Source organism: Brachycentrus maculatus, unplaced genomic scaffold, assembly GCF_059751285.1.
Source record: "Brachycentrus maculatus isolate JH-2025_06_01 unplaced genomic scaffold, ASM5975128v1 h1tg000040l, whole genome shotgun sequence".
Classification (NCBI taxonomy): domain Eukaryota; kingdom Metazoa; phylum Arthropoda; class Insecta; order Trichoptera; family Brachycentridae; genus Brachycentrus; species Brachycentrus maculatus.
The window spans coordinates 32,248-55,942 of record NW_028280794.1 but is presented as its reverse complement, the minus strand read 5'-3'; the positions used below and the strand labels follow the sequence as shown (position 1 = coordinate 55,942).

At 30.8% G+C, this 23,695-nt stretch overlaps 2 protein-coding genes across 3 annotated transcripts in view; one reads left to right on the top strand and one right to left on the bottom strand.

The window, feature by feature from the left end:
* The window catches only part of LOC148312429 (centaurin-gamma-1A-like), a 309,281-nt gene extending 298,865 nt beyond the window's left edge, over positions 1–10,416 (bottom strand). The window contains exon 1 of the mRNA XM_088277267.1: positions 9,933–10,416. Within this exon, the coding sequence (XP_088133393.1) occupies positions 9,933–10,107 (175 nt within the window). The 5' untranslated portion in view covers positions 10,108–10,416. The remainder of the gene's footprint in view (positions 1–9,932) is intronic.
* A 2,727-nt stretch (positions 10,417–13,143) lies between these two features.
* Positions 13,144–23,695, top strand: part of LOC148312428 (angiotensin-converting enzyme-like) — a 35,163-nt gene continuing 24,611 nt past the window's right edge. For both annotated transcript variants that reach the window (XM_088277261.1, XM_088277260.1), the window contains exon 1: positions 13,144–13,453. In XM_088277261.1, coding sequence (XP_088133387.1) covers positions 13,439–13,453 — 15 coding nt within the window. In that variant the 5' untranslated portion in view covers positions 13,144–13,438. The remainder of the gene's footprint in view (positions 13,454–23,695) is intronic.

Genomic DNA, 23,695 nt, shown 5'->3' with positions numbered 1-23,695 from the left:
AACTCGGAAATCATCGAAAATGAGTTAAACGCGTCAAACAGTTTATCGTGCAAGTGCTAAAACGCAAGCTCAACTCGTTCTTGCTTGAATGCACTTGTCGTCTATTGAGAGGGGATGGAATTGGATCATCTAGTGAGAGCAGCAGTGAGCAAAGTCAGCTCATTTTAGACAAACTGGTTCTCATCTGAGTTTATGACTTATTGTATTTCAGATGCAATTAGTATCACACAATACATCAAACTTTACCAATTAAACATTTCCAGTCGGATTGCTATTGACTAGAAATATTTAAAGCGAGTAGTTAATTGGCAAAATAAGGATGAAAGCAGACTGAATGCAGTCAAAATGCAATCCCTCAGACGAATGTGCGGCATAACTATGTACGATAGATGTTCGAATGGTGAAATAAGAAAAGAACACAAGGCTATGATAAGCATTATCGATCAAATTATATGTATGAGTGAGGAAAGAACGGTTAAACAATCAATTTATGAGGCAAAAGTTGTTGGAAAATAAGCAGAGGAAGACCGAGGAAAACTTGGCTCAATCAGGTAAGTCAAATACTTCGAAGCGGCCGAGTCAGGAGTCGAAATAATCGGCGGATATGTATGAGGAGATGCATGAATGTGGAAGAGGCGAAAAATGTTCGCAAAAAAAAAAAAAAAAAAAAAACAAAAACAAAAAAACAGGGTGGTATGGCGTTCTATTATCTCTGCCTACCAATGCGGGGAAGCGGTGTGATGGTTAGTAGGTTAGATTAGTATTTTAAATGCACTTAGTACCGCACACTGCTGCAAACTTTACCAATTAAATATTTACAGTCGGTCTGCTATTGACTAGAAATATACGAAGCGAGTAGTAAACAAAATAATTAAATAAATAAAATAAAATAAAACAAATAAATATAAGTGATTTTTTCACTGCAATATCTATTCAATATTACCCCGGACTGGTACCTGAAGTGGAAGGCTAATCACCTTTCCTTCAAGTGTTAGCGATCAAGATAACACTGCGTTTATATGATGCAGTGCCCTATGCACCATTCGGCTGCGGATAAGGGTTTGAAAAAGAAGGAGTTAATAAAAACGCCGTTCTTTAAAAGTGTGTGGGTGTTTTTTTAAATAACCTTTTTACGTCTTACAAAAAATTGCAGTATTTTTTAAGGAGTTGGATGTCATTTAGAGAGCGGATGTGAAATAATATTTTTGTTTACCGCAAAAAGCAGCTTAGCTGGTTTTACTCAAAAATAAATATACCCATACTAATACTAACAGGCATACCTTCTCGGCCTTTTTAAGCATAAATGTGTCATATTTGTGGCAAGGCGTGAACGTATTTAATGCGTGTGTTTTTTTCTCAAGTAAGCCTTAAATCACGTGTTTCGCTAGCAGTAAAATAAGCCGCTTCCAATATCGCTCACTCCTTTCAAGAACGTCATAAATCAAAATACTTGATTTTTCAGGAGAACGATTTTAATGTTTAAAAATATAACACAATGTATTAAAAATAAATATCAAGCCACTTATTGAACTTTTTACCGTGCAACAGATCTTTTTAGGTAAGACCTGAAGGTTTTTTCTACATTTGAAAAATATTTAATTTATTTATAACAATAATTAAACAATACATTTTCTTCAAAATGCAAAAACAACATTTTCTGCCCTGTAGCGGGTAAATATTAAGTTAAAAATATGCCTCTTTTGCTGGGATATAGTACATTTTTTGGGCATTCCGAAAACATGCACAACTGAAAATTGACGATTTTTGATTTATGACGTTCTTAAAAGGAGTGAGCGATATGTCAACACGAGGCGACGGAACGCTATAAGCCACAGGGTCAGTTTTTCATTCACGCTGAAATTAAAAAAATACTTATTCATTTGTTTTATATTTAAACATAAATATAATATCATTTTCAGCGGAGGAAGACCAAGAAAAAAATGGCAGGATCAGGTATGCCAAATACTTGAAAGTGGTCAGGTTAGGAGTCTTAACAATCGGCGGGTATGTATGAGGAGATGCATGAACGTGGAAGAGGCGAAGAATGTTTGCAAAGACAGAGTGGTGTGGCGTTTTATTCTCTCTGCCTACCCCTGCGGGGAAGCGGCGTGATGGTTGGTTAGTTAGTTATAATATCATTAATTGATTCGGCAGTCACTTTGTGGTAAAACTTATCCATTTTTACTTAGTAGTGCCACAGTAGATTTTTAGAAATAGTGGTATTTACTGAATAAATCTTTAATTAAAAATTAAATACTTATACTTGATATCTTGCCAAAAAATGTTGTTTGGTGAGAAATAGCACTCTGCATATTTCATTTTCTTCTAATTTGATGGAAAAAAATCAAATACTTAAGTATATTCTTTTCCCTGGCTCCATAACAACGTATCGTCTTTGAAGTCGGTTGAGGTCAGCTCTCCTCATCCTCAGGTTGTATGTAGATTCTTCCATCATGGACAACATCGCCTAGGCCATGCATTGGAATCATGTTATCTTTTCGAAGCATCCACGAATTTTTCAGTCTTCCTCTAAATGTCTGTCGTGGAAGATCCATGGCGATTGCCTGATTGACAATATCGTAGTCATACAGGAGAAAGTGACCAAGTGTATTTTTTACAAAAACGTGATCATTGACTACTTGATATCTTACTAGCTTAATTTGGCCATGAAAAAAATCCCAAAGGATTTTGAACTTTGATGTATAATAAATGGACTTGTTAAAAATTACCAACTGCATTTATGTTTATTTTTTTGGCAAGCAAAAGAGACTTAAATGGCCCTCATAAACATTTCACGTTTTGGTAGTTGGTCACTTTCTCCTGTACGACTACGATATGTTGAGGTTCTCTGCGTCTTATGTGCCCATACCATCTCAATGACCTATTTGCCCATGCCTTTCCTCTACCATACTATAGATGTATAATATATTACACACATGTTTCCACGAATGCGCGAACTTTTTATTTATATTATTTTTTGACACCTCATCAAAGATGAAGAAGAATATGGAAGTCTGGGCATTTACGGGGCTGACGACCGTCATAGGCTGGTTTAAGTGATCACTTTACACACGTATAAACGTTAAACCAGCCTATGACGGTCGTCAGCCCCGTAAATGCCCAGCCTTCCATATTTTTCTTCATCTTTGATGAGATGTCAAAAAATAATATAAAAGTAACTCCTGTAATTGGAGATAATCCAGATTTTGTGAACAAGTATTTGGACACACTCAAAATGTTGTAACTCTTTATTTTGTCTCCAAGGGACACTCCGGCTGACCATCCAAGCATTCGCATTGATAAAAACACACAGGATAAAAACATGGTTTTGATGTTCGACAAGATGAGTACAACGGATCTTCGCAGATAAAAACACCGCCTAATTATCAATAGCTGCCTTTACACGCACGCGCTTACGAAAAGAGTGAGCATCTGAAGTCTTGAATAGGATGTAGGAAAGCGCGCGTTGTCAAAAGTGACGTGGATATTCCTAGGATGATGGTTGAGATATCGTTGAAAAACTAGCGGAAAATACAAAAGAAATAGGGAGGCACAAGTTCACGGTGAAATACAATACATAATGTTACTTTATTGTTATGTAGATAAGAAATTGGTCTCAGCAGTGGCGTGCACATTTTATAATCAAAGTAGGCAATATGTGGTAAAAAATCGGAAATATGAAATAAATAAAACTTTCATATACCTACTTAATGCGTTTGAACTTGCTAAGCTGCTAACCGTAGCCGATGTTGGGATAAGCTATATTTGTTCCCACAAATATCTGATTGAATATTTTACGGAAGGAAACATAATTTAGTCTAATCTAATACATATTTCATCGGTCCATAAATCAACGTTTGCGATAGTGACACCGAAAATTTGTTACATTTCATACTTATGATGTAATATAGGAACCTAAAAGTATAATAATTATCGTTTAAAAGAATCGAAAAGTACTACCTATCTTGATACTAAACCATCGCAATGGAGTACCTTGGCGTAAATGCACACACACATCATTTTGTATAGAATAATGTCAACATGTGAGCACGTGTGAGGTAAACAAGGTGTTTTTTTGGAATTACCTAACTTCCATGTGCCGGACTGTGGTCCCGTGGTTAGTGTCGCGGACGCTTGAGTCAGAGTTTCTAGGTTCGAACCCACTCTACCACAATTTGATATCTAATTTTGGTAATGAGCCGCTTAGGCTCACAGAAATAGTATGAAATTGTAGTATTTTTATAAACAATAAAAAAATATATATCTTTTAAACAAACAAAAAAAGTGACTCTGAAATCTAGCTACTGTTTGTGCAACTACTATTTAGGTTCCCACTTTATAAGTTTTATAACCTACTCCTTGTGGGCGGGTGCACACTTTATGTTTAAAGTTACTTTATTTTGCAAAAACACTATCTCGACAGAGTGGTTTGGCATTGTATTCCCTCTTCTTACCCCTGCGGGGAAGCGACGTGATGACAAGTTAGTTAGTTTACGAGTAAGATAGAGTAGGCGCTGCGTGTGTGCCTACGTGGAATGCACGCCACTGGGAATCGGTATTGGCAAGGCGCGGGAGTCGTGGCATTTCGGAGGCGGCACGACGCGATGAGGTCGGACATAATGTCAGCAGACGACTTGCATAATAACACGACATAACTGGACAGCAACTGTTAGAACAATGCCTCGAGCGCGATCATTATTGGTCAAGAATATTGACCACATCGAATGAGAACGAAAGCATATCATTTTCAGTAACGTTCGGGGAGCAAAGACAAGAAATTTATTCCACATATGGACGACAAGCGGAAAAACCGTTTTCTTAAGGTAAGCCTGTCAAGAGATTTGCATAAATAATTTTCTACATTAATAACATAAAAATGGCAATAATTATAAACGATCGCAAAAAAAAGCATGTAGGAATTGTCGTTCAACTCTCGTACACATTTAAAAAAAAAATAAGTATAAAATATCTCTACTTTAGTATTTATGTAGACACAGTAGTAAAATATATTTTATTGGGTATTTTTTTGGACCTTCGGGAGGGTCTCATATGAGGTTTATATATTTGAGGGAGCATAATGTGGGATCGTAACATTTTACAAATTATATCAAATTACATATAAAGGTCAAATAAAATGCATTTTTTTATTCAGCGCAATGAATATGAATAATGTTACAATGTACTGGGCAAATAATAATAAAATTAGAAATAAACACTATTAATATTTTAACGTTTAACGCCTTTTGTGGCTACTTATTTTTTTATTTATTTTTTCAAGTTACAAAAAAGTTAGAAATGTGAGTATATAATTCAGTGAGCGGTTATATACTAAAATTAGGAAAGTACCTAGTAACCTTTTCGTAAAAAAAAAATAAATAAACAGATTTTTTATGGGTGTATTGAAATCTACTAAGCATAATGGTTATTCTTGGTAAGATAAGTATGTACTTTTTCAACGATTTGGCACTTCATTTACTTATCTATTTATAAGACCTCACACGAGGCGTAATGTAGGAGAGAATTATAATATATATCAATAGATGCTGTAAGCACAGGGAGACCGATTTTATTCTTTTTATTTCTTTTTTTATAACATTCAAACGATTTTATACCGAGGAATTCGATCGGGCATAACTCCTTTTGAAGCCTCACAAAACGAAAAAAACAAGAACTTTCAATGGCTTATTTTGTGACTCGTAGAAAAAAAGCGTAAAAAAGCGTCTCATAGAAACGCTCTTCCAATCAAGTATTTTATGTTCTAATATTTTATTCAATAATTGTGATGGAATCATGATAAAATAATGACCAACTATAATAATAAAATTAAATAAATAAGGACAGTGTTTTATTTACAACATTTTGAGTGTGTCCAAATACTTGTTCACAAAATCTGGATTATCTCCAATTACAGGAGTTATTTTCATATTATTCTTTGACATCTCATAAAAGATGAAGAAAAATATGGAAGTCTGGGCATTTAAGAGGCTGACGACCGTCATAGGTAGGTTTAAGTGATCACTTAACACACGTGTAACATTCACCAATTCTACCCATTATTGACAACCACACTACTCAAATTCTTGGAAATTCTATATAAGTATATGAACCAATTTTGAAACATTGTTCTTGAATCACTAGAACTTTACTAGAGTCATCTATTGGTGAGATGAAAAGAAGCTTTTCATTCAGCAGATATTCTTTTAACAAAGTTATCAATGCATTTAGTATACAAAATATTAAAAAAATTATTTAGGCATAAATATATGACCATATTTTGTGTACATGGTAGTGTAAGATATCTCAACAAAGATGAAAACGAAGATGGAAACCTGGGTATTTACATGAATTACGACCTGTCATAGGCAGGTTTAAGTCATACATTCACCATTCTTCGCATGATTGACAACCACACCACCTTAATTCTGGAACTCAAACACATTTAATATGTTAGATTCATTCGTCGTATCATATCGCTCACTCCTTTCAAGAACGTCATAAATAAAAAATTGTAAATTTTCAGTTGTGCATGTTTTCGGAATGCCCAGAAAATGTACTATATCCCAGCAAAAGAGGCATGTTTTTAACTTAACATTTACTCGCTACAGGGCAGAAAGTGTTGTTTTTTCATTTTGAAGAAAATGTATTGTATATATTTTTTTTAATATACTAAATATATTTCAAATGGAGAAAAAACCTTCAGGTTTTACCTAAAAAGACCTGTTGCTAAGTCAAAGTTCAATAAGTGGCTTGATATTTATTTTTAGTACATTGTGTTCTATTTTTAAACTTTAAAAACGTTCTCCTGAAAAATCAAGTTTTTTGATTTATGACGTTCTTGAAAGGAGTGAGCGATATGCGTGTTAGCGGGCAGTATCTATGGTTGATTCAAGCTTTAATGCCCTTTTAAATGCATGCAAATACTTCCCGAATTATTTTCCATACTGAGAGACGCCTGAATAATTTATTTTTATTATTTATGGCGTTTTAATTTCACCATATACTTTATTCACCAAGACTTTTGTGAACAATGATTTGGACACACCCAATATGTTGCGAAACTGTGATATATTTTATTATGATCTTTACTTATTTTATGTATTAATTTTTTAATCAATCACAGATTTTTTTGGGTCTCCTAAGTTGTATTTTACTAACAAAAACACATAAAAAATTAATATTGTGACAATTGGTTCGCCTTGTTAGGACATTATCAAACGAATGATAATGCTCTTATAAGGCTAAACAATTGTCACAATATTAATTTTTTATGTGTTTTTGTTAATAAAATACAACTTAGTCGACTCACAAAAACTGTGTTTGAGTTAAAATTAATACATAAATTAAAATGGAGTTCTACAAATCAAACGCCAAATTGATAAATAAATAGCTTTACTTATGTTATTTGTATCTAATTAAATGTGTTTCACCCCTAGATCTAAAGACCTAAAGCTCAGAATAATCGTCTTTGCTGCGTGTAATTAACGATTAACTTTACACACCGTCGATTCGATGCGGTGCCCTATGCACCATTAGTTGTGGATATAGGTCAGGTAGCCTTATCATGGCAGTATGACTGATTAACCCATTAGCTAAGCGAATGATATATCTCCATGAAGTGGAGCACAGATAGTGTCACGCCCACTCATCGCTTAGGGTCCCTACACACTGCTCCGACCGAAGCGCTTCCATTTGTCATGTAGCCGCGACACTGTGACCACAATTTTTTTTTAATAATTTTAAAACTAACTAACTGACCATCACGCCGCTTCCCTGCAGGGGTAGGCAGAGAGAATCGAACGCCACACCCTTGCATTCTTTCCTTATTTCACCATTCGAACATCGATTATTATTTTTTTTATTTTTTTTATTTGTTTGGGAATGATACAGCTTTACATTTAAAAAAGTATATAATAAACAAAAGTTACATTAACAATAATAAACATTACATTACATTAACAAAAATAGTTACGTTAATAAAAATAAAGCCAATTAAACAATTCCACATTTATGTTATAATAATTATTAAAAACATTCAGATATAAAAAAAGGGTATGGTATAAAAAATAGATTTTGCAGGAAGGAGAAGGAAAGGAGAGGAATTAATGAAATACGATTATACATCGTTTTGCCGCACATTCGTCTGAGGGATCGCATTTCCACTGCATTCAGTCTGCTTTCATTCTTCTTTTGCCAACTAATAATCTTGCCAATAATTTTTGGCAAGATTAACGCCCTTTCACTACTACTCCTTTTTTTTCAACCGGTTTTAATGAGCACCTTATCATCTTCAGGGATAGATATGTACTAGCCATCCCTGAATATGACAAGGTGCCTGTCGAAATCTGTTGGAAAAAGTACAAAAATAAAATTGGCCTAAGAGTTTTATTTTATAGAAGTTTAAAATACGTGTCATAAAGGAAACGTTTCAGAAAAAAACACTATTTATTATACATACAGAACCATTTTTATTTTTCAATTGCGTGCGCATCCGTAGTGTTATGGCCAGCACGCTCGCCTACCGTTCTGGAAGTCCCAGGTTCGATTCCCAGGGGGGGTCAAATAAATACAAGTGATTTTTTTCACTCCATTATTTATTCAATATTACCCTGGACTGGTACCTGAAGTGGGGGCTGATCACGTTTCCTTCATGTGTTAACGATCAAGAATACACTCTGTTTATATAATGCAGTGCCCTATGCACCATTGGGGTGCGGACAAGGGTTGGAATTATTTAATTTAGCAGGTTAACAATTGTATTTATTTAGTATTATATGTTTATACTTTTCTATACTTACACGTTTTACATCTAATTTTTAACAGTATTAACTATGCGAACTACGGTGTAAAAAAGCTTCTCTAGGCGTATATAAACATAAGTATATAAATTACAAATTTTCTAGTAACGAGCTTTTGTTTTTTTTTTTCTCGCAGTGATTTACGTTTTATCGACTTTCTTTTTGTGGTTATTCTACTGTATGTTATATGTATGCTACTGAATGCTCTTAATTTTTTTTTCAACAAACGGAAACATCTTTGAAATGAAACCGAAACGAAAACCTAATTTCCTTTGATAAATTACTCACTTAGAACTCATACTGGTACAATATATTTTAACATTGTAAGGATGTACAAATATTTAAAAAAATATATATATTTAATCAAATATTTCAAATTAAATTAATATAATACAACTCATCTCTATGCCGTATAAAACGTGTAATATTTTTGTAATACGGTATGGCCACAAACAAATATTTTGTTATTACATACGATAGGATAAAAATATCATCATTTTAAGTGTATCAATATTAGTGTTGAACGATAAAAAAATGTCGTTAATGCTTATTAATTAAATAAATAGTGGAAGCATGTTGAATAAATAATCGATATTTAACTGTAAAATTAACATAACAGGGCAACATTTTTCTGTTGTTGTTGTGCCAGTAAATTATTACAGAATTATCGCAGAATACCGAATCATTTATTTTTTTTACAATGCTTTGCGAGTTATTTGGTAAATACTTTTTAATAGATCGGTTATAATGGTAAGAGATCCAATTTTATTTTGGAGTTGAATCGTAATGACAGTAAATATTATATATATATAATTTTCAAAACAAAGTTGTTTTTCATAATCAACGTGGCTACCCACTTGAAAATGACAACTAGAGGTGTTGCATTATTATTCAAAGCACACCGTGACATAAGGCGAATGTCTCGTGACAGAAATGTAATCACATAAGACCTTTTGAATATAAACGCGAGCGAGGGAGCACGGGACTATGACACTTATGAATCAAATTCGGGAACGATGACAGGTAAACATTACTCGAAGCATTCATTACTTTTTTGTTTACAAATAAATAAAGAATCTAAACGAAAATACAGACTTGATGTTATGGCATTATTAAATCTGCGAAATAATATCTTACCTTCGATACACACGACGTGGTCCCTAATTTGCTGGGCCACGATACCGTCAGGTACCATCTCAATTAAGTCGTAAATGGCATAGATTGACGGGTGTACGCTCTCAAAACGTTGAATCTCCTGTCTTATAGACAGGGAATTGTTGAAGAAAGGCTGCAAATGCGGACGGGAATTCATTTTGACAGTATTTGTGACACTGAAGAAATAAACACCGCACAAATACACAACACAATTCAACGGAGCACCACCACAAACAATGTTTTTTGACACATTATAAAAAAGTATGCAACAAATGATTGAACTTTATTCATTCGAACGGGAGTAACTTCGACGGAAATCGGCAGAAATAGCGAATCGGTAGTTATAAAACTGCATAAAACAAAAAAGTAGTTGGCTTATCAAAGCTAATGTCAACTAGAACTTTTCAAAATGTAAACACGATGGAAACCGCACTCCCACCCGCGACAGTAGCCATTTCTAAACTGTGACAGGAATGGAAGCACTAGCGCCAAGCGGTAATTTTTCGAAGTAGTTTCACGACTGCGCTGTTCGAATTTACTGTTCTGTGAACATTAGCGATTTTGCCTACAGTTTCGTCATAATTTGTATAGATGACTCTATTTTCAATATAAAAAAAAACTTTAAAAATAGAGACATCTACACAATATATATCAAAACTTTTAGCGAATGTTGCCATTGCACAATAAATTATAGAAATGGGCTGGCCATCGAATTGAACAACGGCTTCTTTTAAATATGTACATATAAGTTCTAAATTACATCGGTGTTAAAATTCGATCATACAAATCTAATCACGCCAAACAGCGTATTTTTTTTTTGCAAATTGTGCTTTTCCACATAATGATATATTCTGCAATTTTAAATAAAAAACAAACAAAAAAAAACAAGAGGGTATATTATGTGTTTGCTTAATAATTTATTTTTATAAATTTAATGAATCATTTTAAACGTAAGCACTAAATTTATTTTTACTGAACATCTAATGAGAAACTATCTTGCGATAAATGATGACACAGATTGTAAAGTAATGTTTATTATTAATTCATTTTGAAACATATGACACACATAAGTCATATCGCTCACTCCTTTCAAGAACGTCATAAATAAAAAAACTTGATTTTCCAGGAGAACGTTTTTAAAGTTTAAAAAAATAATACAATGTATTAAAAATAAATATCAAGCCAATTATTGAACTTTTTACTGTGCAACATATCTTTTTAGGTAAAACCTGAAGGTTTTTTCTCCATTTGAAAAATATTTAGTGTATTTAAAAAAGTAATTAAACAATACCTTTTCTTCAAATTGCAAAAACAACACTTTCTGCCCTGTAGCGGGTAAATATTAAGTTTAAAATATTCCTCTTTTTCTGGGATATAGCATATTTTCTGGGCATTCCGAAAACAAGCACGACTGAAAATTGACAATTTTTGATTTATGACGTTCTTGAAAGGAGTGAGCGATATATGTATAGAATATTTGCGATGAGGAAATTCCATTGCTCATGTTATTTTACTGCAATGAATATTGTTTTAATAACTAATTTATAAATAGTTTTAATAACTTTATTGTATTTCGATTTCTATAATAAACAAAAAAATATTATCTTTTTCTATAATCCAGTATTTTCTTAGTCGCTACTTTATCGAAAGTTGCGTGGTTAGATTGAGTTTATAAAACTGACTTTCTTTGCTACACATCCCGTGTGTATGCACCACGTATTTACAAACAACATACATACTCACATACGTACATCATACACGGTGGGTGTAAACTAATGTTATTCCAAGTAAAGGATGCGGGTTAACGTCCACATTACAATAACCGCCAACCATTCTGCGTAAAAAAATCTTCATCACTCAAAACGATGGTATAAAAAATGTTTCTTTCTCTTAAAACAAGCACAAAATAAATCTAAGACCCATTCTAAATTTTAGACCGTATAGAAGGTATTGAATAGTGAGCCTTAACTTAACACTTAGCTGTGGAAAATGAGAGTATGATGCGTTTCTATGAGAGGAAGGTTGAATCTTTGTCTCAATCTAAAATAAGATAGAATCAGAGAAAAAAGAGTAATAACAACAAAAAGTAAAGATTAAAAAAAGAAAGTTAAAATTAAAAAAAAGAGATTTAAAGTGAGAGAAGAAGAAAGAATTATTTGAATTCTAGTTATTTTAGGGCTGAATGGAAAATCGGAAACGCTGTCAATACTAGAACTTTAAATTTACGACACAATAATAACGTTTTAACTATAACTCTAATAAGAAGGACCTACAATCTGAGGACCAGGAGAGCTGATCCCAACACTCTACAAAGACGATGAGTTGGGATATGGTATAGTCAGAATGAGAATAAGAATGCCGTTTTATCCACGCGACTTCTTAAGCTGCTAAGAGCTGTCACGGTCATTCTGCAGAATGATCGCGATTGCATCAACTCCAAGCTGTCCTTGTATTTCACTCTTTAAGTATTCATATTCTCCATTTTTTCCGTTTACTCTAATCGTAAACTCATGTCTTCATTCCATCACCAAGGATGATTTTAATATCTCTCCTATATTGGAATTTGTGGCAACCTTGATATAGTTAATCTGTCATCTTACATCTCCCATCTCTACGAACCTCTCCAACAACCAATTGTTGTCATCTTTTTTAAATTGCAAAGGACGTAAAAAAATCTATAGTCAAAATTTCTATTAGAAATGTGCAAAAAAAGCAAAACTAACTATCTAACTGGGCAGAGAGAACAGATCGGCACACCAATCTGTCTTATTCTGATCACTCCTGACTCCTGACCTGATCACTTTCAATCATTTGAAATACTTGATCGTGACAAGGTTTCCTCGATCTTCCTCTTCGTTTATTACCAACCACATTACCCTCTGAAATTTGTTTTGCTGTTCTTTCTTCATTCATTCGATTTGCAAAAAATGTCATTGCTAATTTTACGAAAAACAACTATATTTTAGTAGACACTGTTCAGCATTATACCGGACATAAATTTCAGATGATTTCCATACACATTACTAACAGTAATTATTTGCACTCTTTCAAAACAAATAGTCAGGTATATGACACAGCGTATTGTTGTATGTTCTTGTATGATTAAATAGTTTTTAGTCACCCTGCAACTGTTTATACAAACTTTTGTATCATGTTTCATACACCGTGTTTGTAGTGAGAAGAATGAACTAGCAGAAAGGAACGCGCCTCCGGTGCCAATGGAGCAACTCTAGTCATTTTTGTACAACCAATATTACGTTAATTTGGTTTTCTGTCATGCCGGTGTTTGATCAGTAGGTTTGGCAATGTTATCGTGAACGTTTGGTGACCAGCATTACATTCCTGATAGTAATCGGTCCAACACATTGGGAAATACTATGAACCGAAATTTCTTCGAGAAGTAGTGCAAATTAGGTTTTAATCGGTTATCAAACGTGATTTAAGTGACAATTTACAATATTTAAGACTTTCATATTGAGTGCTACAGAATGGTGACGAAAAAAGTAAGTACCTACCTACATCTAAATATATAAGATTAAAATGCATAACTTTTCATTCTCTACAAATTTTATTTAAAATTTATGAAAAAAAAGCTAGTTAGTATCTAATCAGTGAAATAATTTGAATTTTTAAACATGTATTACAGATCAATCACAAAAACATTATTCGTATACAAATATGTATTGAGGGATTTGTTGCAAAATCTTTGAAATGTTATATTTTGTCATTATAACAGGATATCATGTTTTTATTTTCTAATTAAACAGTTTGTTTATATTTCTGTCGTATATCCATAAATAAACGCACGTTTTTATTTAATGAATTAATTGTATATGTGTTTATATATATCTACTCAAATTACAAACTCGTTTTTTTTTTTTTACTTTTTTATATATTATATAAGCTCTTTCATAACATCCAGTAAAATATACTTATTCATTTTTTTTATTACTTGACTACGGGGTATCGTCCCATTGCCGAAAATCAATCATGAATTTCGCGTATTTACGTATTTTTACTTAATTTTTTTTCTTAACTATTTATTGAGATCACACTTGAAGAAAACCGCCACTAGGCCTAATTCAAAAATAAATACAAATGTTTGTATTCTGAAGCTAAATATTATTTACTCGTACATTGCTTACATTTGCTTTATGTAATTAATGTTTATAAAGCATGAGTTATGTCAAAAATTAATACAACAAATAATTGAACATTAAAAAAAGTGGAAAATTTAATATTAGCGTCTCCTTACACTCAAATTTTCAACGACAAAAAATTCAAGCCAAAAAAGGATTTGAAAAAAAGTTTTTTTTAATAATAAACCAAATTTGACAAAAATGGTATGATAAATGCTTACATTAAAAATTTAAACATATTTTTTTATTAACACTCCTCATCATTCATCGTCCACTTTGTGTAATGCTACTTTAGTGGTTATACACAATGTAAAAGATGAATGATAAGGAGAATATTATATTACCACACTACAAAGTCAACATTGCTTTAATATAATATATATTTTTTTAAAATATGTATTTAATTTACTTATAAGTATTTCGGAAAACTTCTACAATTCTTAAATATAACATTGTTAAATTATTTTTTATTAATTATCTAATAATTTTAATCTAATAATTAATAAGCGGTCTCTTTTAAAATAGAAAAAAAAATATCCAGTAAAATAGGCAGCTAAGGTGATCTATCGTAAGCTTCAGAAGCTAAAGGAGGTAACTTAGGATTTCAATGACACTGCACATTAATAAATATAGTATTTTTAACATAGCACATTATTCAATACAGCACAGAACATTATTAAATCTATGTAGCTCTAAATCAATTAGTATTAGAACTTGTTTTTTTTTTTTTAATTCATTAAATAATAAGATAATCGGAACTACATATATTTGCAATACTTGTTTCACAATGAGCATGTAAATTCAAAATGTTATGAGTAGATGGGTACTTACACATCTCGACAATGATCATATCGCTCACTCCTTTCAACAACGTCATATATTAAAAAAAACTTGAATTTTCAGGAGATCGTTTTTAATGTTAAAGTGAATATAATGAAATGTATTAAAAATGAATATCAAGCCACTTATTGAACTTTTTACTTTACAACAGATCTTTTTAAGTAAAACCTGACGGTTTTTTCTCCATTTGAAAAATATTTAGTATATTTAAAAAAAATATATATACTTACATACAATACCTTTTCTTCAAAATGCTAAAAACAACACTTTCTGGCCTGTAGCGGGTAAATATTATGTTAGAAATTTGCCGCTTTTGCTGGGATATAGTACATTTTCTGAGCATTCCGAAAACGTGCATAACTGAAAATTGACGATTTTTGAAATATGACGTTGTTGAAAGGAGTGAACGATATACACAAATGATACAGGGATAAAATAAACATAGCATTAAGTACATGTACAAAAGCGTTGTGATAAAAATTGTGCCATAATCATTCAAATACAGTGGAACCTCTCATAACGAGTAATTCGCATAACAAGCTGAAAAGTAGCTCCCTTAACGAGCGACATTTCGCGTAACGAGTTACAGAGAAAGGGCAAATTTTCACGACATTTCTATAAAAATTGTGCAATAATAATCAAAATCAATAATCAACCTCTCACAAAGAGTAATTCAGCAAAAAAAAATAAAAGTTGCTCCCTTAACGAGCGACATTTCACATATCGTATTACAGAGAAAGGGCAAGTCCCGTTTTCACGACATTCACTTGTGAGCCGGGACTTCACACAGTCAAAACAAAAAATGTTTCGCTTAATTTTTTTTAATGTAATGGCAGTGCCATCTGTTGAACGTAAAAGCAACACACGCAATACATGGTGGATATCATACTTACACACAGCGTATAGCTGCTGTTACATAACATTCCGATGTTTTTTATTGGTTTGTCGTTTCATAGATTTTATTTTAAATACCTTTTTATTTTAAATCCATATTTTACAGAAATGTATCTTATTAATATATTCGGTGATAAAAATACCCGATTACTTATTATTTTTACAGACTGCATACAATCGTAAAAAAATATAACGTCCATCGTAAAATTGAAAGAATTTCACCATTTCGGCAGATTACAACACATTTATTCAAATGCCATCCTTGACACAGTCCTTGTTCCTTTTGTAGATTACTATTATCCTACTTATGTATGGGTGTCTTGCCAAAGGAATAAAATAATTGCATCAGTTAAAATAATTTTATTCTGTTGGCGTACTAAAGAAGTTTCTGAGGTTTCTCTACATGAGAGAGTCCGGCTATTATCCTTGGCTCTACCCGACCAAGTTTTTCCAGGGTATGCTTGGCCATAATAGTATAGAGACTAGAAAGAATCTGTATCTGAGTAGGTACGCATTTTTATCGATTGTTGCGCGGTATGATCGATAATCCTGAAATTATCCGTAGCATTGGTCTGTATGTTTCCGATAGTTACCTAAGATAGTGTCGACATAGATTGTTTCACATTCCTATATACAGGACCAACCCACCGATGGTTATGCCTGTGGGAAGGCTACCGCTATGCGGATATTGATCTGTTCCATGTGTCTGGGGGGGCATTCCTCTATATCTTTAACAAGAGTATTCATGCTCACTCTCTAAGTTAAAATAATAAAATTGAAATTCATGTTTTCTGGCGTTTCTCATGTATGTGATTGTAATCCAGGTTTCCTCACATACTAGTTTCACATACTAGTTATAAGAGTTTCTGCCCAATAAAAAGCTTCTATTCTTCTCACCAATAGGTGTCTCTAGTGAAGTTCTAGTGATTCAAGAACAAGGTTTCTATATTGGTTTATATATATATATATATATATATATATATATATATATATATATATATATATATATATATATATATATATATATATATATATATATATATATATATATATATATATATATATATATATATATATATATATATATATATATATATATATATATATATATATATATATATATATATATATATATATATATATATATATATATATATATATATATATATATATATATATATATATATATATATATATATATATATATATATATATATATATATATATATATATATATATATATATATATATATATATATATATATATATATATATATATATATATATATATATATATATATATATATATATATATATATATATATATATATATATATATATATATATATATATATATATATATATATATATATATATATATATATATATATATATATATATATATATATATATATATATATATATATATATATATATATATATATATATATATATATATATATATATATATATATATATATATATATATATATATATATATATATATATATATATATATATATATATATATATATATATATATATATATATATATATATATATATATATATATATATATATATATATATATATATATATAGAACTCCAAGAATTTGAGTAGTGTGGTTGTCAATAATGGGTAGAATTGGTGAATGTTACCCGTGTGTAAAGTTATTATTTAAACTAGCCTATGACGGTCGTCAGCCCCGTAAATTCCCAGATTTCCATAATCTTCTTCATCTTTGATGAAATGTCAATAAATAATATGAAAAATACTTATTGTTTAGCATTTATCATCGGCAAAGATGTATCTTGTTAAAGATTATGTTTTATACGTTGTAGACTTTTTATAGTGTCGTAAATGAATCAATTCAATATAATAAAATAATAACAACGTAGTTTTTCCACATTTTTATTATTGTTCGGCACAAACGTTTTTATTGCAAGAATCGATTGATAAGCTTTCTCGCCTTTAACAATACGATCGAGAAAATTCAGCTTAGTATTGCAAAAGCAATATCAAGATACCATAAGCTATTTTTTCACTATGCATGTAAATCTAAAACACAGTATGGAGGACTGCATTTTTTAATTTTAAAATTGTAAGAAGAAATGTATAGAAAATGATAAAATTATATTAAAAAACATTGAAACCATATTAAATAAAATTTTAAAAAAATATATATGTATTCGTACGAGAGCGCTCAAAAGTTGAAAGTATCCGTTCATTCAGGTGTTCATTAAGAACAGACTATCGCGGGAGCACTGCAAGAGATTTTTTTTTTAATTTTCCATTTTTTTTAGGAGTTTCTGTTGCAGACGTGGAGGTAGAATTTTTGTTGGAATGCTTATCGACGATAACCACCAAAGGAGTTTGTATCGTAAAACTTAAAAAAAAAAACAAGTTCAGTGAATCTGTCAATCGAGAGCTAGTGAACGAGTAAAGTTTGTTTTTGAATTACCTAACACCCAAGTGACTCTTAAACCTAGATACGGCTTATGCAACACCACTTATCATGGCCCTACTTTTAGACTTTAACTTTATACGTTTTATAGCCTGTACCTACTCGTGAGTGGATTTACTCCTCATGTTTAAAGTAACTATGATTTTTATCTTTCTCCGAAGTGTAATTAATTTTTATGAATAAAAAGTGTAAATTCATTTTAATTATATTATTAATTGTGTCGTTTTAATCTTACTTTGCTCACCTCCGTAGTGTAGTGATCAGCATGCTCGGCTACCGTATTGGAGGTCCCGGGTTCGATTCCCGGGGGGTTAAATAAATATAAGTGATTTTTCAATCTAATATTTGTTCAATAAGCGAAGGGCAGATCACCTTTCCTTAGTGCGGATCCTCATTTAAAAAACCAATGTTTTAAAAAAATCATGTAATTCATGAGTGAAAATTTTAAGCAAAATGGCCAACCCGCGACCCGCGGAGCAATTCACATATTTTTCCTTTAAGTTTACATAAAACCACCAAAATAACATTCCATCGTGCGTAGTTCGTCATCATTACATTTTCAAGACCCATATAAATTATAAAAAAAAAATATATATATATAAATATATATATAAAACTAACTAACTAACTAACTAGCTTCCCCGCAGGGGTAGGCAGAGAGAATCGAACGCCACACCACTCTGTCTTTGCAAACATTCTTTGCCTCTTCTACATTCATGCATCTCCTCATACATACCCGACGATTTTTACGACTCCTGACCCGGCCGCTTTCAAGTATTTGACATACCTGATTGTGCCAAGTTTTCCTCGGTCATCCTCTGCTTCTTTTTCCAACTACATTCGCTCCATAAATTTGTTTAACCGTTCTTTCTTCACTCATACGCTCCACATGTCCAAACCATCTCAACACACCTTTCTTAATTTTATCGATAATGCTATATATATATATATATATATATATATATATATATATATATATATATATATATATATATATATATATATATATATATATATATATATATATAAATATATATATATATATATATATATATATATATATATATATATATATATATATATATATATATATATATATATATATATATATATATATATATATATATATATATATATATATATATATATATATATATATATATATATATATATATATATATATATATATATATATATATATATATATATATATATATATATATATATATATATATATATATATATATATATATATATATATATATATATATATATATATATATATATATATATATATATATATATATATATATATATATATATATATATATATATATATATATATATATATATATATATATATATATATATATATATATATATATATATATGTATATGTTTGCTTTGAATAATAGAAGAAATTTTATTTTACGGCCCGGTGTAAGATGTCATTTCTAAAATCTGGCCCGGCTGCTGAAAAGGTTGGCCACCCATGCTCTAAAGGCATGAATTTAAACGGTTCAATGATTCTTAGTTAGCAATAAAGTTACTTAAGTATATGACTTTTGTTCTATGATTAAACTTGTGAGATTGCATAGGATTTGAGTTTAGAAAAAGATTCAGAATAAAAAAAGGAGATTTCCTCATATTTAGGATCCGATTACTTAATCAATGTAAATGAACGGATTATTAAGATTAAGTCGTTTACGAACGACCCGGGTCTTGTGAAATGAGTTTCACAAAATTCTTTTTTTTCTTCATACATTTAGTTGTTCACCTAGAGTACTTCATTAATCTATGCTTCGAACATAATTGAAAATTATATGGTTTTATGACTAATATGACTATAAAAATTGTAGATGTGCTTATGGTATACGACCACCCATATAGATTTTATAGTAATTACTATAGATCAATAAGTTCTATGTCGATAATGCCCCAAGAAAAGTTGTTAGCTCAATGAAAAAAATACTTATTTCAATTCTTATTGTTGCTTTCATTATTCAATTATTTATTAACTCAATTACATATTTGTCCGCCTCCGTAGTGTAATGGTCAGCACGCTTGACTACGTTATGGAGGTCCCAGGTTTGATTCCCATGGGAGGTCAAATAAATAAAAGTGATGTTTTCACTCTAATATGTAATCAATATTACCCTGGACTGGTAACTGAAGCGGAGGGCTATCACCTTTCCTTCATGTGTTAGCGATCAAGATAACACTACGTTTATATGATGCAGTCTCTATGCACCATCAAACAATAAGGGTTTGAAATTAAATTACATTTAATATTGGATTGATAGTATAGTATTAAAATAATATAAGTATTAAAAATTTAAAAAGATATTTTCAGTCGTCTTCTAGTATGTAAAATTATTCGGGAAAGAATCTTACATACATGTAATGAAAGTTTGTGATTATAATAAAAAAAACTCACTTATTTCAACCGTGCATGTCGTCGATGAAGTGACATGGTGATTGATCTTTTCAACTAAGGCATAAATTAAACGTTCCAAAATTCGAGCAATTTTAACCAGCCAATGACAGGTCATAAGCCCTGTTAGTGTTTTGTAGACTTCTATATTACCATCTTAACAGACTTCTTCATCTGTCTTGAGATATCAATAAAATATGTGTATCGAAATTGTGTTTTATGAATCCACATTAAAACGAGTTTTGTTATTCTGTATTATTTAATAGTAATACTAACTGACATCTATCGATAAAACTTAAAAGCATTTTTTTATGTTATCTAATCTATTCACCTCATCATCGTTTTATTCTATTATTTTATGTAATTTAAAATAAAATATTTCAAACTGCCGATAGATGGCATTATTCTGGTTCTCGATATGCGGTAGTTACTTTTGATATTTGTTTTTTTTTTTGTGTGAATATTCATTGCTATTTGAATTCATTCTCTTTCTCCAATTGAAGTCCATTTTACACTATCAATATTTTTATTTATATCTCAACATAGATGAAGAAAAATATGGAGGTACAGAGCTAGCGACTCGTCATAGGCTGGTTTAATTCGTACATTTTTGATATCTCAACACAGATGAAGAAGAAAATGAAAGTCTGGGCATTTACGGGGCTTACGACCGTCATAGTCGCGGATATGTCATCTCTTTACACACGTGTAACATTTACCAATTCTACCCATGATTGACAACCACACTACTTAATTTTTGGTAAATTTGTAAATGTTCAGACATCCATATTCTTCTTCATCTATGTGGAGATGTCAAAAATGTATTAAACAACTTTAGAGCGGAGATTATCCAGATTTGTGAACAAGTATTTGAACGCACTCAAAATGTGGTTTAATTCAATTCAAATTTATTAAAAACCACGCAAGTTACATTTAGGATATTATGTTTATGCTTCAATTAATCCTTCTTCTTCATGTTAGTTCATTTTACTTGGCTATATTTGTTTGCTTCATACATAAAGTGACCATACGTCCCGTTTTGAACGGGACCGTCCCGTTTTTAGATAGCCTGTCCCGTTGTCCCCAAGTTATGTTTCGGGACGTCGAAATGTTCCTTTTTCAAAATAGAGCAACACACGGTAACAATAAAAAAAAAGTGTTTAAAATCGACGGCAGTTTGTAGTACAGCCGTTTCATATAAATTTGCTCAACAAATCGTAGCTTGATTTAGCCTTTTCACAAATGAATCAGTTGTGGACGACAGAAAAAACACAACTACAAGTCGGAGTACTTACAGCGATGTTGTTAGTTAAGATAAATTTTTAAAAATTCTGCCTATAATTCCATTCTTATTTAAAAGTAAACCCACTTATAATATTTAAAACAACAACATAATTATGTATGGAAAAATATAAAACAACATAATTTTTTCATATTTACTCCTCTTATTTTCATTATCAACAATCCTTTTCTTTTTATTAATGCATAAAAAGTACCAAAAAATACTTTTGTTTTAATATACATACTTTTACGTAAAAATTGTTAGATGTTCCGTTTTTAGGACAAAATAAATGGTCAGTTTATTCATACATAATAAACGTCAAAAATGTTTTTAGCTGGAAATCATATTTTTTTTATATGAATCAATCACCATTGTCTATCTGTTATTACGATCAATCGAACGGAAACAGAACTATAATCAAATAGCAATAACAACTTCTATTATGTCGTAATCGCATACTCCAAACGTACTGTTAATTAAAAAAATAGTTGAACGAATATTTCTTTTTTATTACAAACGAGTACCATCAATATAATAAAACTCTATATTTTTTCCTCTTTTATTTTATTTGATCGGTTATAAAATACTACTTAAAGTATTTTGTATATTTTTAACTTTAGTCTACACATGACCTGATGATGGAATGATCATACCGAAACCGGCAGTCACGAAGTAGTGTTTTTTTAAAGTGGTATTACACAAAGTGAACTAAAATAATACGTAAATTTACTTCCCTTTTGTTTTTGTGTCGATTATTGTATACGAGTATTACTAGCAGAAAGTTTGAATATAATATTTTTGCACCTGTATTTGAGAAAGATTAAAGCATACAGTGACCCCTCGGTTCAAAAACCGGTCTTCTTCTTGACCCCGAAGGTAGAGTCTATAGGGCTTGTTGTGTATCCAGCTACAAGTCGACGGGTTATATTAAGGTAATATTCTGAACGTAGGCTCATTGTGACCAGAACAAAGAAAACAGATATCATTTTAATTTTTTTAAAATAAATTAACTTAATATTTTTATTATACTTGGTAAATACTACTAATTCTTAAAATCTATAATGACAAGTGTTTCGATGGATTCTGTGTGTATCATTTGCAATCACCGTACGGTGTTCCGATTCTGCATAATTTTCAAATACGGTGTTTGAAAATTATGCGGAATGCATCGAAAAACGTGTCACAATAGATTTGAAGAAATAGTGGTATTCACCAAGTAATAATTATATTATAATGTTTTATATATATTGCCACAAAGTGATTGTGATTGAAAAAATACATACGTTCATATTCATACATTCATTAATAATATACGTAAACATTTTTCGTTATTGATAAGACACAATAAGCCACCTGTGTCTTATCAGTGGAGTTGTTTTAACAAAAACTAATATTCTTGTTTTTATATTACCTAACATAATACATACGCAAGAAAATAAGAACAAAAAAACGATAGGAATCAAAACGAATAATACAATTTTATTTTTGATTTCTCATTTTCAAAAAGACAAATGTGTATGATTTCATTTATACAGTAACAGTCAATAATGTTTTATCGTAAAAATGGTTTTATGAATTTTTAATACATTTAAAATATAATTCCTGATTTGCGAACATATCTCACTCTTTCGTACAGACATCCTGTAGAAATTTATGACCGCTGGGAATATACAAGATCGGGGGATAACAGG